At 39.7% G+C, this 17,059-nt stretch overlaps 1 protein-coding gene across 3 annotated transcripts in view; it reads left to right on the top strand.

Moving 5' to 3' along the window:
• Positions 1 to 17,059, top strand: part of ANTXR2 (ANTXR cell adhesion molecule 2) — a 236,625-nt gene that overhangs the window by 141,848 nt on the left and 77,718 nt on the right. For all 3 annotated transcript variants that reach the window (XM_088452105.1, XM_088452106.1, XM_088452104.1), the window contains 2 exons: positions 7,337 to 7,415; positions 15,547 to 15,642. In XM_088452105.1, the coding sequence (XP_088308231.1) occupies positions 7,337 to 7,415; positions 15,547 to 15,642 (175 nt within the window). The remainder of the gene's footprint in view (positions 1 to 7,336; positions 7,416 to 15,546; positions 15,643 to 17,059) is intronic.

Below are 17,059 nucleotides of genomic sequence, written 5' to 3'. Positions count from 1 at the left end.
AGTGTGGCATATGGGTCATTTTTACTGTTTCTGCTCTTAACTTATATGGCTTCAAGCATGTAAAAATATTGAGGAATATTTCAACCCTTAGTATTTATGTAGCACAGTTATTGGGGTGCACACTAAGGGGTAAATTTACTAAAGTGAGAGTTTTTAGAAGTGAGTTTTAAAAGTGATGTTGCCCATAGCAACCAATCAGATTCTAGCTATTATCTTCTAGAAGGTGCTAGTTAAATGTTAAGTAGAATCTGATTGGTTGTTATGGGCAACATCACTTTTAAAACTCACTTCTAAAAACTCTCACTTTAGTAAATTTACCCCTTAGTCTTTATGTAGCACAGTTATTGGGGTGCACACTATATCTGAATACCTGCTGAGTTCTGTAACTTGGCAGAATCAATTTATTTTTGTGACAAAAATATTAATCTATACCTATAATACGCTTATTGCTGTAAAATAAAAGAGGTAGAATGCAATATGGTGCTTAAATTAGTGCATTTCAGTTATTGAGTTTTATCTCAAATTTACATTCTTAGTAGTCTGCTAAGGGGGCAGTTCAATTAACTATGATGTAGGGGCAATGTCGGGGATGTCCTGCTATGACGACATCCGAACGCTGGCAATGGTACCATACATCGACACTACATAGAGCCTACATTGTACATTTTAACTTAAAACCTAATGCACTACAGTATGTTAGGCTACATGAGATGTACACTGAGGTGTGAAAAGTCATGGGATAGCAGTATGTAAAGGTAATGGTAGGTGGCGTCACTGGACAGTGATGTCTTGGAAATGTCCAGACCTGCATCAGTTGTAATCTGACATCTCGTAAATCAGTTTGAACACTGGCTAGGCTGCTCATGGCAATGTGATGTGAACTATGGGAGTTCGAGAAGGGCATGATAGTGGATGCCCAATGAATGGGACATTTTATTTCCGAAGTTATGCAGCATTCAACATTCCTCACTCTACGGTGTCTAATGTGCATCGGGAATACCTCATGGAAGGCATTACAACTCAATGTGAATAAAACAGTGACCGACTAAGCATGCTTAATGATCCTGACCAGCGGCATCTGGCCAGAATTGTCCATGGTAACAGACAAGTGACATTGGCTCAAATCACATCCACATTCAATGCAGGAGGTACCAGTCTCATATCCAGTAGGTCAGTGCAGCATTCTTTAGCTTTCATGAGATGTGGGAGCAGAAGACTCACCAGAGACCCTGGAGAACTGGCAATGTGTGGCATGGTCCGATGAGTCACATTTCCAGTTGTTGCTGATGATAGTGTTTGGGTGTTGCGCAGACCCCATGAGCACATGGATCCCAGTTGTCAACAAGGCACCGTGCAGGCTGGGGGTGGTTCCATAATAGTTTAGGGATTATAATTCTAGAGCTCACCACTATACCTTGGAAAAATTAGACATATTGAACTCAAACCAGCAAGCCGAGTCCATAATACAGTCATGTGGAGACCTATGCTTCTGCAGACAATACATATTTTTTCAACTATAGGCCTGATTCAGAGATGTTTGCTAACAATTGATCAACAATGGTTGCAAATATGACTGTATTTTACACTAGGGTTGAACAAATAAAGAGCATTTCCAGAGTACTTTACAATATCCTGCTCTTTCAGTAAAGAAAATACACAAAGTTAAGAATAAAGAACAAATTAGGAAAGTTGTAAAACCATGAATTCTTCATGTTGATAGTTGACAGTCCCAACTTGACCGTATTAAAGATCCCCTTACATATACACAACATTTGGTTACTTATTGGTCGGAACATAATGTAAAATGGCGGTGATGTATTCTACTGCATTATCAATAATTAAAACTTGCATTCATGCTATGTGTAAAGCAAAAGCAAGCCTGGTGGAAAAAGAAGTGAGTAAAAACATTTTATCTGGGTAGATAACTGGATAATAATTAGAGATATTTCAACCTACCGTTGCCCAGGTCAAGATTCTGTTCAATGTTTCTGTGAGAAAGGGCAATTGCGCTATGAATTATTGAGAGTCTCAATAATAATTATAATTTTTATTTCTCTAGTCACATTGACTTAGCGTTCAGAAAATGGTCCCCTGTCTATGAATATTATACTGTTATCCCTATTCTAAGGATGCTGTCAAAGCACAATGTACTATACCATTTTAGTTTTATAGTTATTACATCAGCCTACTTTAATTCATTGGGTCCCTATTGGACTCTAAAACTTCTTTACAAACAGATTAGTAATCACTAATCAAGTTGGCCATTTTTATATATATTTTATAAAAAAAAAACTTGCTAAAGTAATTTGCTGGTGCTTGATTTCAAAATATCTCTAACCACTATAATTTTAACAACTTTTTGTACAGTTGCCAGTTTAATTTTCAGTGCACGAAAATTGGAGGTAAATTATTTATTACTTCAAGCAAATGTCTTTCATAATTTTATTTAATTTTTTTATCCTCTTTTGTTAATGGATCATAAAATGACAATCTTTTATTGTACACTCATAAAACAAGTAGCAAATGAATACCTTGCAAATAGGTTACTGTGGATTGAAATGTCAACCATAATTCACTCAATGTAAAATTCACAATTAAGCAAAAAGGCCATATCTACTTTAATAGCATCTACTGGACAGGACGGAAAAGCGATAGGTTTTGCTGTGATAGGTTTAAAATGTGGTAATTTGTGAAGTTATAAATGCAGAGTTATATATTTTGTCAAATCAAAATTACGAAAATCTGCTATCATCCCATTCACAGATCATTTCTTAAATTCCCTTGATTTTCCCTCATGTAAACAGATTAACAGGGGTATTCAATATGAAACGTTAACTTCACTGTCGAAGTTAACGTTTCATATCGGAGTTTTTCCCTGCGTTAAAGTATCGGGCGCGCTCCCGCTTATCCACGTATTCAATATAAAATTAACGAAAACGGCAAACTCCGAAGTTGGATTTGCGTAAAGTTACGAATTTTTCCTTAAAATAATTGTAAGACCCCCCTAAAGTTGTAAAAACATGGGGGAACACTATGGGTACCCCCTGTTTTAGCCTTTAATTGAAAGTCGGGGATTTAAATAGCCGCAGCAGGTGTTTTTTTCCCGACATTGAAGAAGTGATGCAGAAGAGCATTTAGGTTATTTTTTTCGTTTTTTTAAGTGGTCCCATCAAATTTGGGGTACATGAAAATGGGTACTAGCATATTTTTAAGTCCCTAAAGTAAGTTTTTAAAAATTCTGCATTTGTGCACCTGCCGCTATAAATCTATTCTTCAAAACACCTGCCGCATATTTGCAGAATAGCCCTGAACCTATTTCCCTATTGTTAAACAATTTTTTTCCCTTTTTTTTTTTACCCCAATTTTTTAATTAATTTTTTGGGGTGTCCCTATTTTTTTTTTTACTTTTTTTGACACAGTTCTTTTTTAAATGTCATTCCCAGGGGTACAGGCTATTTTTTTTAAGCCTGCACACCTAAACCCCAATTCTGCACTTTTTTTCGACACCTATTCAATGGTGAAAAATGATCTGTTTTTAAAAAAATTACCCTTGACCCCAATTAAGGAAAAAAACGGGAATTTTCGGGAAATATGCCAGGGACCCCCCTAAAGATGTCCAGACATGGGGGATCACTATTGGTTACCCCGTTTTTGCCTGCAAAAGAAAGTCGGGTTTTTAAATAGCTTTGCAAGGTGTTTTTTCCTGCCGCGGCTATTAGAAACCCCGACTTCCTTCAGGAGTTAAAAATGGGGGTACCCATAGTGATCCCCCATGTCTAGACATCTTTAGGGGGGTCCCTAGAATATTTCCCGAAAATTCCCGTTTTAGTTAACCTGTAAAAAAATTAGTAAAAAATAAAAAAAAAAAATACATAAGGTCCCCCCCCAAAAGCCAAACCAGCCCCAGGCTTGCCAGCCAGTGTTGGTTTCTAAAAATACGGGGAACAAAATGTGTAGGGTTCCACCGTATTTTAGAAACCAACACCAGGCTGCAGGGACTAGTGCTGGTTTTAAATATAGGGGGCAAAAACGACGTGGGATACCCCCTATATTTAAGACCAGCACCAGACCCAACCGACCGGGGTGTAATGCCACAGCCCGGAGACCCAATCACCGGTGCTCCAGGTCCAAAGCATTACACCCCAAGTCGGTCAGCGCAAGCCGGTGATCTCGGGGGAGTCGGGGACCCCCCAAAAAAGGGTCCCCCCTCTCCCGAGCACCACAGGCTTATGCTGAAGCCTGGGGCTCTTCCCCATACCCCTTGCTTGGTGGGTATGGGGGTAATAGGGGGGCCAAATAATGTAACACTATTGTACTTTACAGTGGAACAAGTGCCAGCATGCCTGCCATTTTGCACTTGTGGAACTACAAGTGCCAGCAGACATGCGGCACCTGTAATTTCACTGTAAAATAAATAGTTAAAAAAAGACAAAACACACACACCGTGCCCAGTATAAGTTTATTACATAAACCTACCCATTCACACATACTTACCTATACCAGAAGTTTATGTCCCCTTCTCCAGTAGAGATCCATGGTACCTGGCCCTGCAAGAAAGATTTCATACTCACCTACATCCAGCACTGGTCTCCGCAGTAATCCATGGGATTAAAAAACAAAAAAAACGAGTTACCCGATCCAAGCTACAAGCTATCTGTATGTGTGTTGTCACACATACAGATAGCTCCCGAATGGCCGCTGCCAGGACTTCATGGGGCATTGCAGTCACATCAGCCAATCAGCCAACTGTCAGTTGCCGGAGCCAATCAGCGGGCGCTCTACAGTGATCTCTACTGGACAAGGGGACAGAAACTTCTGGTATAGGTAAGTATGTGTGAATGGGTAGGTGTATGTAATAAACTTATACTAGTCACGGTGTGTGTGTTTTGTCTTTTTTTAACTATTTATTTTACAGTGAAATTACAGGTGCCGCATGTCTGCTGGCACTTGTAGTTCCTCAAGTGCAAAATGGCAGGCATGCTGGCACTTGTAGTTCCACTGTAAAGTACAATAGTGTTACATTATTTGGCCCCCCTATTACCCCCATACCCACCAAGCAAGGGGTATGGGGAAGAGCCCCAAGCTTCAGCGTAAGCCTGTGGTGCTCGGGAGAGGGGGCACCCTTTTTTGGGGGGTCCCCGACTCCCCCGAGATCACCGGCTTGCGTTGACTGACTTGGGGTGTAATGCTTTGGACCTGGAGCACCGGTGATTGGGTCTCCGGGCTGTAGCATTACACCCCGGTCGGTTGGGTCTGGTGCTGGTCTTAAATATAGGGGGTACCCACGTCGTTTTTGCCTCCTATATTTAAAACCAGCACTAGTCCCTGCAGCCTGGCTGGCAAGCGTGGGGCTGGTTTGGCTTTTGGGGGGGACCTTACGTCATTTTTTTTCTACATTTTTACACATTTTTTTTACAGGTTAACAAAATCGGGAATTTTCGGGAAATATTCTAGGGACCCCCCTAATGATGTCTAGACATGGGGGATCACTATGGGTACCCCCATTTTTAACTCCTGAAGAAAGTCGGGCTTTCTAATAGCCGCGGCAAGTGCATAAATGCGACTTTGAAGAAAGTGGTGCAGAAGAGCATTTAGAATTTTTTTGTGGGCAAAATAACTATGCCCAGCAAATTTGGGGTACTTGAAAATGGGGGCCAGTATATTTTAAAGTTGGTAAACAGACTTGAAAAAATCGTGAAAAACCCACTTTTGCAAGGAGCTGCAATGAAAAAAAAACCTGGGGCATACTTGGGGACCCCCGCAGAGTCAAGTTCGCAATTTTTTACTTTGCTCCCCAACATTTTTTTTTTTGGCCCCCAAATTCAAAGTGCTTTTTTTGGGGTGTCCCGATTTTTGTTTTTTTTACACAGATCGTTTCAAGGGGTAATTCTGAAGGGTGCAGGCTATTTTTTTTAAGCCTGCACCCCTAAACTCCAATTCTGCACTTTTTTTTCGACACCTATTCAATGGTGAAAACTTATCTCCGTTTTTTATCTTCGACTTTTCAAAACTGCGATAAGTCTTTGATATTGAATAAGGTGTAAAAGTAAAACCTCCGATAATGACGTCATAGCTCCAATATTAACGCAAAAACTGACTTATCGCTCCCATATTGAATACCCCTGTAAACCTGCAATGTGCAGTGAATTAGTACCTACCATATGCAAAATATGATTGAAAATGTATTACAATATCTTCATCAACTTGTATAATTCCTGTTACACTTAAATATTTTAATAGGGTTTCTAGAGAATATTTCAGTGGAGTTTCCACCTTAAATTAATTTTCTAATCCCTTGTCATCCCTATTAATATTATTATTGCATTTTATTTATAGGGCGCCACAAGTGGTCCGCAGCGCTGTACATATAGTAAAGGGTACACAGAACATTACATTACAATACAGTAACCAAATTATAAACAGAGCACAAGTAACAATTAGCAACACAATTCTCCATACACAATACAGCTGGGAAGGTGAAGGCTGTCATAGAAGTGCTAGAGAAGAAGGCTGTGAGACAGTGGGGAGGAGGACCCTGCTCCTAGGAGCTTACAATCTAGGGGATGCTAGCACTGTGATGAGGTTTCCTCCCCTGAAACCAACACTGTGTCAGTGTTGGGTCTGTGAGCCCCAGTACTTGTGATCAGGTGTGGCCTTGACAGGTCATCTAGTAAAATTACTTGACAGAGAAAACATGTCTGCCAGAAAGGTGGGGCACACAGTTGAAATGTAATTTGTCTCCTGAATGGACCAGGGCTTAAAACTTGATCAGCATGGTGTTATAGGTCAGACAGGTTGATATCTTTACAGCAGATTACCTTAATAGACATCCAAGACCCTGATTACTAGAGAAAAGGGTGATAATCTTTGTCATTTAAAAACTTTAAACACAGTAAGTTAATCTTCAAAACCACTTAATTTGCAGTCAAATGGTTCCATTTGATTTCAAGTTAACCCTTCAATTTTTTTTATCTTCCTTCACTTAATGGAAGATGTTCTAAGCATATAAAGTGGAGAGAGATACTAACCAATAAGCTTCTGTAATTTTTCAAACACAGCCTGTAAAATGGCAGTTAGGAGCTAACTGGTTAGTACTTTACCTCTCTCCACTTTAGCTATCTCCAAGACTTAGTACATCTTCCCATGAAACATTTTGCTTGCTAATTTTAATTCTTGCTTTTTCAGAAGCTAAATAAATTAGATGTTTAAGATAGGGGTCTTTACAAAAATTTTGGATTGAATAAGAACATTATTTAAGTAAATATTCTAGAATGTCAAAGTTACCTAGACACTATTATTATGCTTTTCAGTTGTGATTGTCTTCTTTTATTTCCAGAACTATGGAAGTCTGGGTGAGCTTGAACAATGGAAAGACTGCTCTTACAAGCCCTAAGACAATCACTGCTACCAGTTGTGTAAGTGACATGTTTTACTATATTACATATTGCACAAACAATAAATTTTTAGAGATCACGGTTTCTCATATTTGTAAACAAAATACGTTTGATAAAGTGAAGATAGGAATATTTTTTATTGAGTTGGAAACCAGTCAAATCGGTCACAGCAATGTGGAAATTAAGGGTTGGAGTAAAACGATATGCAGTCGGGAAGCCGGCGGACCTAATCCCGACAGCCGGCTTCCCGACTACTTAATCCCGGCAAGGGTTAAATGACAGGCATCCACATCTAGACGGCTGTCATTTTACCGATGCCGGGAGACCGGCGCCCGCCATCCCGATCGAAGGGATGCCGGGCACCGAGCGTGGATAACCGTGGGGGTGTGGGTTAGGTTTAGGGTTCCCGGGGGGGACTTAGGGTTAGGCACCCCCACGGGAGGTTAGGTTTAGGCTAGGGGAAGGGAGAGTTAGGGTTAGGCACCTCCGGGGGGGAATTTAGGGTTAGGCACCACCCGGGGGACAGGGAAGGGGGGGTTAGGTTTAGACACTTAGAGGGGGGATTAGGGTTAGGCAGTGGGGGGAAGGTTAGGGTTAGGCACCCCTGAGGGAGGATTAGGGGATAGAATTAGGTTAGTCAATACTTACCTTAGGACGATCGAGATTTCCTCCTCTCCCGGGATGCCGCTGTCGGGATTCCAACCGCCGGGCATGGGTCTGGCGGTAAATCATACTGATTCCAGTAAAACATGGTCCATGATGAAAATTACGTGAAATTAGTAGCATATTTAGAAAACTGCCTTAGTGGTACAACATACATGTTTTCCCAATAATTTTTTTAAGTAAAACCATAGAAAGTAATGTTGAACTGTGATAACTTTGCTCCAAAATTTTTGCGTCTCCTGCATAAAGGTAGTTTTAAAGTCATTTAAAGTAAAACATCAATTTAAAAAGTTGTTTTAAAGCAAAAAGGTTGTTTTTTTGGGGGGGAAAAAAAATTATGAAAATGTATTTTTACTGTTCTGCAACCTTATGCTTTTATTGTAAAATAAACATAAAAAGACAGCACATGCTGTATACATATAAGACAGTGGTGAGGAACCTTTTTTCTGCTGAGGGCCATTTTGATATATATAACGTTATTTGCGAGCCCGGTGAGGCCACACTCCAACGATTTGATGTCACAGGGGGCAGGGCCACAATCGCCGGTGGTTACAGCAATGCCCAGAGCATACTGAGTATGCTCCGGGGAGTTATAAGGGCAGCGGTGTGACCGTCTGAAGCGTCCAGGGGGCACTGCTGCATAGATTCTGGCTGCAGGGTGCAGGGCCAGACCAAATGATTCCGAGGACCTTATACGGCCCCCGGGCCTGAGGTTCCCCATCCCTGATATAAGAGAAACATGTTCAAGAGTCATATAGCACACCTGGAAGCTGCCATTTTTGAAGCTGAGATTTTGGACATAGAACATTGGACAGTAATAGTTGCTTGCCGACTGCACAGTAGGCTCTTAATTCTGAGCTGCTTTTTTTAAAACTTCAAGCAGAAATAGATGAGATATAAGCACTGATACCACTAGTGTCATTCGGTTACAGGCACCCTGATCACAGCACACAGTGTTCAAAGTAAATTCTATAGGCTGCTTGCTCACTTCAAATGGAGATAACGTGTCTACTCTCGTCATCTGCTAGTGGTTATGAGATCCAGATGTAAACTAGATCTAAAAGAGTGTTTTGTCGATGAAAATTTTTACTAAAAGTAATCGTCGACTAAATTTGTTTTGAGGATTAAATTGTAGCGATAATGAAAATATAAACATTTTAATAACTAAATTAACAAAAAAATACGAAATCTGTATTCAATTTTAAATAAGTGTCTAAGATTTAAACTAAATTTCAAATCTTTGTCTAAATTAACACTGGTTCTAACATATTCTCACAGCCTACTAAACCTAGATTATTAAATTTATACTGTAGGAATAGTACGCTGTTCAAGTTCTCAAGGGAATTTAAGAGAAAAGTTCTTCAGTAAAATCCATTACAGTATCATTAATTAAATTGTTCACAAAAATTATGACTAAAACAATGACTAAAATGAAAACTGAGGTCCACAGAGTAAGTCCACTGACTAATCTTCACTAAAACAACGCAAAAAATAGAGACTAAAATGTGCTTTTATTTACTTCTTTAGGTAAAGGAATGGGCTGACAGTCTAATGCTGTAAAAGTTACAAAAAGCATAATATTTCCCTATTTTTGTATAACAGACTTAAAATAACCGTTTATTCCAGTATACCATTAAGTAGAGAGATTGGGTTGGTCATAAAGGGGTGCAAAATCTCTTGTCATGAAGTGGTTTCCTATGGAATATAACAATTCTTATAGATGTAGCCAGGGTTTGGTCATGATCATGAAATAATTGCCACCGTGTACTGAAGGTCTTGTCTGGCAATAGCTTGTGCATGACCCATCTTTGTGGAGTCAGTGTTTTTCAGCATATTGTGCTATTAATTTGTCTGTTCAAATTAAGTGATTTCACAATACAGATACTGACAGTATCCTCACTCTTGAGGTTTATAGCTTCCAACTAATATTGGTATTATTTGATTTTTATCATGCACATATTGATAATCTTTTTTGTTTTTTGAAATCTGATGATAATGTTTTATGTTTTTGTACATAAATTTGTTTTTGAAACACAGCATTTATCTGCGCTAACACAACAGATTAGTGTTTCTATAGTAGCAGCTGGAATGCTGAACAGAGATCACGTACCACAGGAATATATTTGTTAATGATCGCGTAGACAATTTGCAAGTTAATCACTGCCGTTTTGGTCAAGGGAGTAGAAAAAAACAAACAATACATACAAGCTACTGCGTCTGAGAATTCATTAAAACCTCTGCTGTCCTCTAAGCCTGTTAACATGTGTAAAATATAACATTTGAGCTTTTCTTGGTTTACACACACACAATTAACTTTTCACCTGCTTCAACAATTTCGTAAATGTATATATTGCATTCAAATATACTTCACATATCTAAAAAGCTCCAAATAGAAGTAAACGTCACCCAGACACAAGATACATATATAGGAAAAGCAATTTTGGCTCCTCAGAATAGATGGCAAGTATTAGTTTCTATGGAGCATAACAGCCCAGTGTACTGAGAAGAAAAAGTCGACCAGGGTGGGTCAGGGAGAAATATAAGCAGAAATATCATGCACAAGGCTTAGGTAAACTTATATGGAAAGATTACTGACCCCCACCAAGCAGCCTTGTTAAAGCAAAAAACATTAAAAAGTATTTATTCAATGTTTCTTATTTATCTGATATATTCCAAGCATTTTTGAGCCATAATCAAAACCAATGATAACCTTATCTTAATAAATTAAAAATAAACACATAGATAGATAGATAGATAGATAGATAGATAGATAGATAGATAGATAGATAGATAGATACAGTCAGGTGCATAAATATTGGGACATTGACAGAATTTTCATATTTTGGCCTCTATTCACCACCACAATGGCTTTGAAATGAAACAAACAAGATGTGCTTTAACTGCAGACTTTCAGATTTAATTTGAGGGTAATTACATCCAAATCAGGTGAACGGTGTAGGAATTACAACGGTTTCTATATGTGCCTCCCACTTTTTAAGGGGCCAAAAGTAATGGGACTATCAACTGAAAAGCTATTTCATAGACAGGTGTGGGCTATTCCCTCGTTATTTCATTATCATTTAAGCAGGTAAAAGGTCTGGAGTTGATTCTAGGTGTGACATTTGCATTTGGAATCAGTTGCGGTCGACTTTCAATATGAGATCCAAAGAGCTGTCTCTATCAGTGAAGCAAGCAATCATTAGGCTGAAAAATCAAAACAAACCCATCAGAGAGATAGCAAAAACATTAGGTGTGGCCAAATCAACTGTTTGGAACATTCTTAAAAAGAAAGAACACACCGGAGAGCTCAGCAACACCAAAAGACCCGGAAGACCACGGAAAACAACTGTGGTGGATGACAGAAGAATTATTTCCCTGGTGAAGAAAAACCCCTTCACAACAGTTGGCCAAATCAAGAACACTCTCCAGGAGGTAGGTGTATATGTGTCAAAGTCAACAATCAAGAGAAGACTTCACAATAGTGAATATAAAGGGTTCACCACAAGATGTAAACTATTGGTGAGCCTCAAAAACAGGAAGACCAGATTCAAGTTTGCCAAACAACAGCTAAAAAAGCCATTACAGTTCTGGAACAACATCCTATGGACAGATGAGACAAAGATCAACTTGTACCAGACCAGAGTGATGGGAAGAGAAGAGTATGGAGAAGGAAAGGAACTGCTTATGATCCAAAACATACTACCTCATCAGTGAAGCATGGTGGTGGTAGTGTCATGGCGTGGGCATGTATGGCTGCCAATGAAACTGGTTCCCTTGCATTTACTGATGATGTGACTGCTGACAAAAGCAGCAGAATGAATTCTGAAGTGTTTCGGGCAATATTATATGCTCATATTCAGTCAAATCTTCAGAACTCATTGGACGGCGCTTCACAGTGCAGATGGACAATGACCCGAAGCATACTGCAAAAGCAACCAAAGAGTTTTTAAGGCTAAAAAGTGGAATGTTATGCAATGGCCAAGTCAATCCCCTGACCTGAATCCGATTGAGCATGCATTTCACTTGATGAAGACAAAACTGAAGGGAAAATGCCCCAAGAACAAGCAGGAACTGAAGACATTTGCACTAGAGGCCTGGCAGAGCATCACCAGGGATTGAACCCAGCGTCTGGTGATGTCTATGCGTTCCAGACTTCAGGCTGTACTTGCCTGCAAAGGATTTGCAACAAAGTATTAAAAAGCGAAAGTTAGATTTAGGATTGTTTAGTTTGTCCCATTACTTTTGGCCCCTTAAAAAGTGGGAGGCACATATAGAAACCGTCGTAATTCCTACAACGTTCACCTGATTTGGATGTAATTACCCTCAAATTAAATCTGAAAGTCTGCAGTTAAAGCACATCTTGTTTGTTTCATTTCAAAGCCAATGTGATGGTGAATAGAGGCCAAAATATGAAAATTCTGTCAATGTCCCAATATTTATGCACCTGACTGTAGATAGATATATTTATAGATAGATTGATATGATATATAAGATAGATTAGATAGTTATGATAAATAGATACATAGATAATAGATTAGATAGATAATAGATAGATTGATATGACAAATAGATAAGATAGATAGATAGATAGATAGATAGATAGATAGATAGATAGATAGATAGATAGATAGATATATAGATGACCAGGAGATACAATTCCATTGACATAGCAGACTGCCTTACAGGAGCTTATTGGGATGTAAAACCAGCCCTGAAATTTTCGGAAAGCAGCCCTAATGGAGGTGGGGTCTGTTGAGGGGGTGGGGTTTGTTGAGGGGGCAGGGTAAAAAGAAACACATTGGCCCCCACAGTAAACCAACAAACACATTGCCCCCAAAACAAAAAATTACACACATTGGCCACTGACAGAAAAAAATAACAAACACTTTAGCGCCCACAGGGGAAAAAAACACAATGCCCCCAGTACATAATATGCCACTCTGGTCCTTCCCAGTACAGAATATGCAATATAATGTCCCCCAATACATAGCATGCCACTCAGTGTCCTCTCAGTACACAATATACTGTACCACACAATGCCCCCTAAGCATATAATATTCCACTCTGTGCCCCCTGTACACAATAAAACAATATGCCACTCAGTGTTCCCACAGAACACAATGTGATACATATTGGCCCCAAGTACACAATCTACCATACAATGCCTCGCTGTACATAATATGCCACCTAGTGTCCCTAGTAGATAATATGCCACTCAATGCTCCCCAGTACGTACTATGACATACAATATTTCCTTTGCACTTCTTTATTACTTCCTTATCCTTTTCTAGCTCCTTTTGTTTTATTTCTTCACTTCCCCAGCTAATAATCTTCTTGCAGGCTCCTTGCAATCCTCCTCACAGATTTCATCCTCTTTTTACATGCAGCACACCAGCAGGGCCGGCTCAAGCCCAATTTTTTAGTAAGCATGTATGGATTTTAGCGACATTTAGTGGACTTCTGTTTCAGCGTACTCATCCCCCAGAGCACACAGAGCCCCTCACAGCACACACACTGACCCTCCTCACAGCACCACTTACTCTCCCCTCACAACACCACATACTGCCCCCTTCACTGCCCACTTCATAGTACCTAATATTGACCCTTCATTGCCTGCCTCGCATCACTACAGCACCCCTCACCCATCACAGTACAGAACCCCTTATATCCCCACTCTGAGTACAGGACCCATATTCCTTCACAGCACCTCTATACCCTCACAGTATCCCTCTCCCCTCTTCTGTCACAGCACCCCTCTCCACATAGCACCCTTCTCCCCTCAAAGTACAGCATCCCTCTCCCGTCACAGCACAGCAGCCCTCTCCACATAGTACCCTTTTCCCCTCACAGCACAACATCCCTCAAAGCTCAGCAACCCTCTTAGCATAGAACTCTTCACCCATCACAGCACAGCACCCCTCTCTGCACAGCACCCCTCTCCACATAGCACCATTCTCACCTCAAATCACAGCACCCCTCTCCTCTTCTCCCCTCACAGTACAGCATCCCTTTCCCCTCAGAGTACAGCACCCCACTCCCCTCACAGCACAGCACCTCTCTCCACATAGCATCCCTTTCAGCATAGCATACCTCATCCATAATCAGATCACCTACATTATGCACTTGTTATGACACACTTATTGGCAGCCACGGCTGCCCCTGCCCTTCCCAGCTCCTGCTCCGAACATGACTGATTTCTGCTAGAGGCGGAACTGTGAGCTGTCACTCTCCGCAAAGGCCCATGGAGCTGCTGCGGCTGGGCATGCACAGCAGCCTTCCCACAGCCATTTTACATTTTACTGACGAAGCAGCTTCTATGTAGCAGCCGTCAGGGTGGCCACCAGTAAGTGCATACCAGCCCGGCCGGGGGGAGAGGGAACTGGCCCATCTGTAACTTTTCTGCTTTCCCAGTGGCCCAATCTGCCCCTGCTGCCTTACAGGTAGTCTGTGTCCCCTGTAAATCCTGAGGTGCTGTTTGAGATATTTTAATTTAAAGCCATCATTTTATGAAAGTGATGGTGTACCAAGTGCACCATACTGTGTTACTCTGAAAGTGTTGTACAGCAGTGACTCGCATAGATGTTGTAGAGATTACAATTTTGGGATGATTAAACTGAAAAATCTAACTCTTTCCTCCCTAAATCCATAACCAGCCCTGGATCTTTCAGCCTGGTCTGGTACTGGAAAATCGGGGGACAAACCAGTGTGGGGGTCTCCCAGAAAATAAGGGGGACCCCATGCCGGTGATTCCGCCAATTTTCTAGTACCAGACCAGGCTGAAAGGTCCAGGGCTGGTTATGTATTTAGGAGGGGACTCCACACATTTTTTAAATTTTTCTAATTATTTCTACACTTTTACACAGTGATCTACTCCCAAACTCGCCTACTACAGGTAGGTCTATTGTTTGGGCGGGTTAGACGGAGGATTTTACAACTCCTGCTGAATATATCCAGGGAGACTGTTCCATTAGCACTGGACCTTCTGCAGGCCCTGGTTAGTGCTTACTTGATGAACATTTTTGATGTTGGAGGATATAGGTTCTGAAGCTTAGGGTTTTTTTTATGTAATGTGAACAAAACAACATGGCGGTCACTGTCATGGTCATAAGGGAAAATAGTAATACAGTATGACAATTTTAAAACAATAATACTGTTTTACAGTGATGTAACTAGGTATTTGAAGGCCCCATAGCAAAAGTTTGTAAGGGCCCCTATGTACCACCCAATGGTGAGAAATGTATATAACACATACACATCCTTGACAAGGAAGATGGGCCCCCCTAAGATCTGGGCCCCATAGCAGCTGCACCCTTTGCACCTATGGTAGTTACACACATGCAGTTTTATTAATCTTAATATCCAAACATCTTTTGCAGTGCCATGGAATATTTTGCATTTGTATTTTGATTTGACTGATAAACTAGTTGATCACAGAGTTGTCAAATATAATGATGCCTTGTAAACGGTTATACTTTTCTTCTGTTTACAGTCCAGTGGCTTGATTGCAGTTATCGCAATACTTATTATATTGCTCCTTATAGCTCTTGCCTTATTCTGGTGGTTTTGGCCCCTCTGTTGCAAAGTGGTAAGTGAAAATAAAAATAAATATATTAAAAAATAAAAAAAAAGTTTGCTTTTCATTTTATATTTGTGTATGGATTCATGTTGGTATGAACAAAACTAGACTTCCTGGCCTATTTAAAGTCCGGGAAATAGACAACAAAAAGACAATAAACAAAAATTGTCCTCCATATGGTGTCTTGGACACAAGTGATGTGCCAGATGTTTACAAATTCTCTAAAATCATTGTCTTTATGTTTTAGAGGAGGCAGTCATAGACGCTAACAGCTTAACAGTGAGGCATTACCTGTTCCATCCACACTAAAATATTTTAGAAATGTACTAGGAATGAAATTGATGGTTTGTAGTCCATTATAGTCTGTCATCTGTTATAATTTAATCCATTGCAAAGAAAAAAGAATAATGCATTTATTTTAGATATAAAATAACATTCCATTTAATCTATAATTGAATGTTTTTCATCCTGCTGGCAGTTTCTGCATTCCCATGGTCTGGTCTTGCAGACCAGTGCTAATAGATTTAATATCAGTAGCTTTTATAATCTGTTATAGTGGATATATACTTTTTTGATGCACAATGCTCGCATTTAGATATCCTGTAGCCAGATTATCATTCAAGTAGTTTTTAATTTGTTATTTTTATTGGACAAAATAAATCAACATTAAAGCAATCATCATTTGTCTTTAAAAGCACTCTAAAAATACTGGTAATGAATAGGTAAGCTGACTGTTGCTTTGCATGCTTATAATATAAACAAAATAAAATAAAAAACAGATATTCTTCTTACAAACATCTGCTATTTCATCTGCGGTTTCATCATCTCAGCTATTTTTCAAATGGCAATCTACTTCCTTCCTTTTTCACATATGGAAACTATATGAATTTTAAAAGAATATGTAGATAAATAAAAAACTTATAGAATGATTTATAATTATAATTATCAAAAGGTATAAACTAGAATTAAAACCACAACACAATTTTTTTTTTCTTGGATGGATTTGTGTATCCAGCTACAGAATGATGTCATGTAACGATACATTGCACACGCCGTACACACAGATTCAGTGTATGACTAGGCAATATATCGTTACATGCTAAATGTAACAGCATTCATTGCATCATCCCATCTGCTGTGCAGAACAGCATATGGGACAATGCAGTGAACGATGGATCAGGCGTACACAGTATACGATGTGTACGATATATATCGTTCCGATCCTCTTCTGAACGCTATATCATACAATGTATTGTACAGTGTGTACCCAGCTTTACTCACTAAACTAAAGACACTAACTTGATACAGTATTTGAATTATTCTGAAGATAACTGTCGTATTGTAGTGGAAGGATTGTGGCTATGTGCCTGAATTACAGTACAGAGCAACCTTTCTTAAACATCTGTGTTTCATTAAAATATTTATG

This window comes from Taudactylus pleione, unplaced genomic scaffold (assembly GCF_031769625.1).
Source record: "Taudactylus pleione unplaced genomic scaffold, aTauple2 ptg000033l, whole genome shotgun sequence".
In the NCBI taxonomy this organism is placed as follows: Eukaryota; Metazoa; Chordata; class Amphibia; order Anura; family Myobatrachidae; genus Taudactylus; species Taudactylus pleione.
Note: the sequence above shows the minus strand (reverse complement) of the source record. Positions and strands in the feature narration are given on the sequence as shown.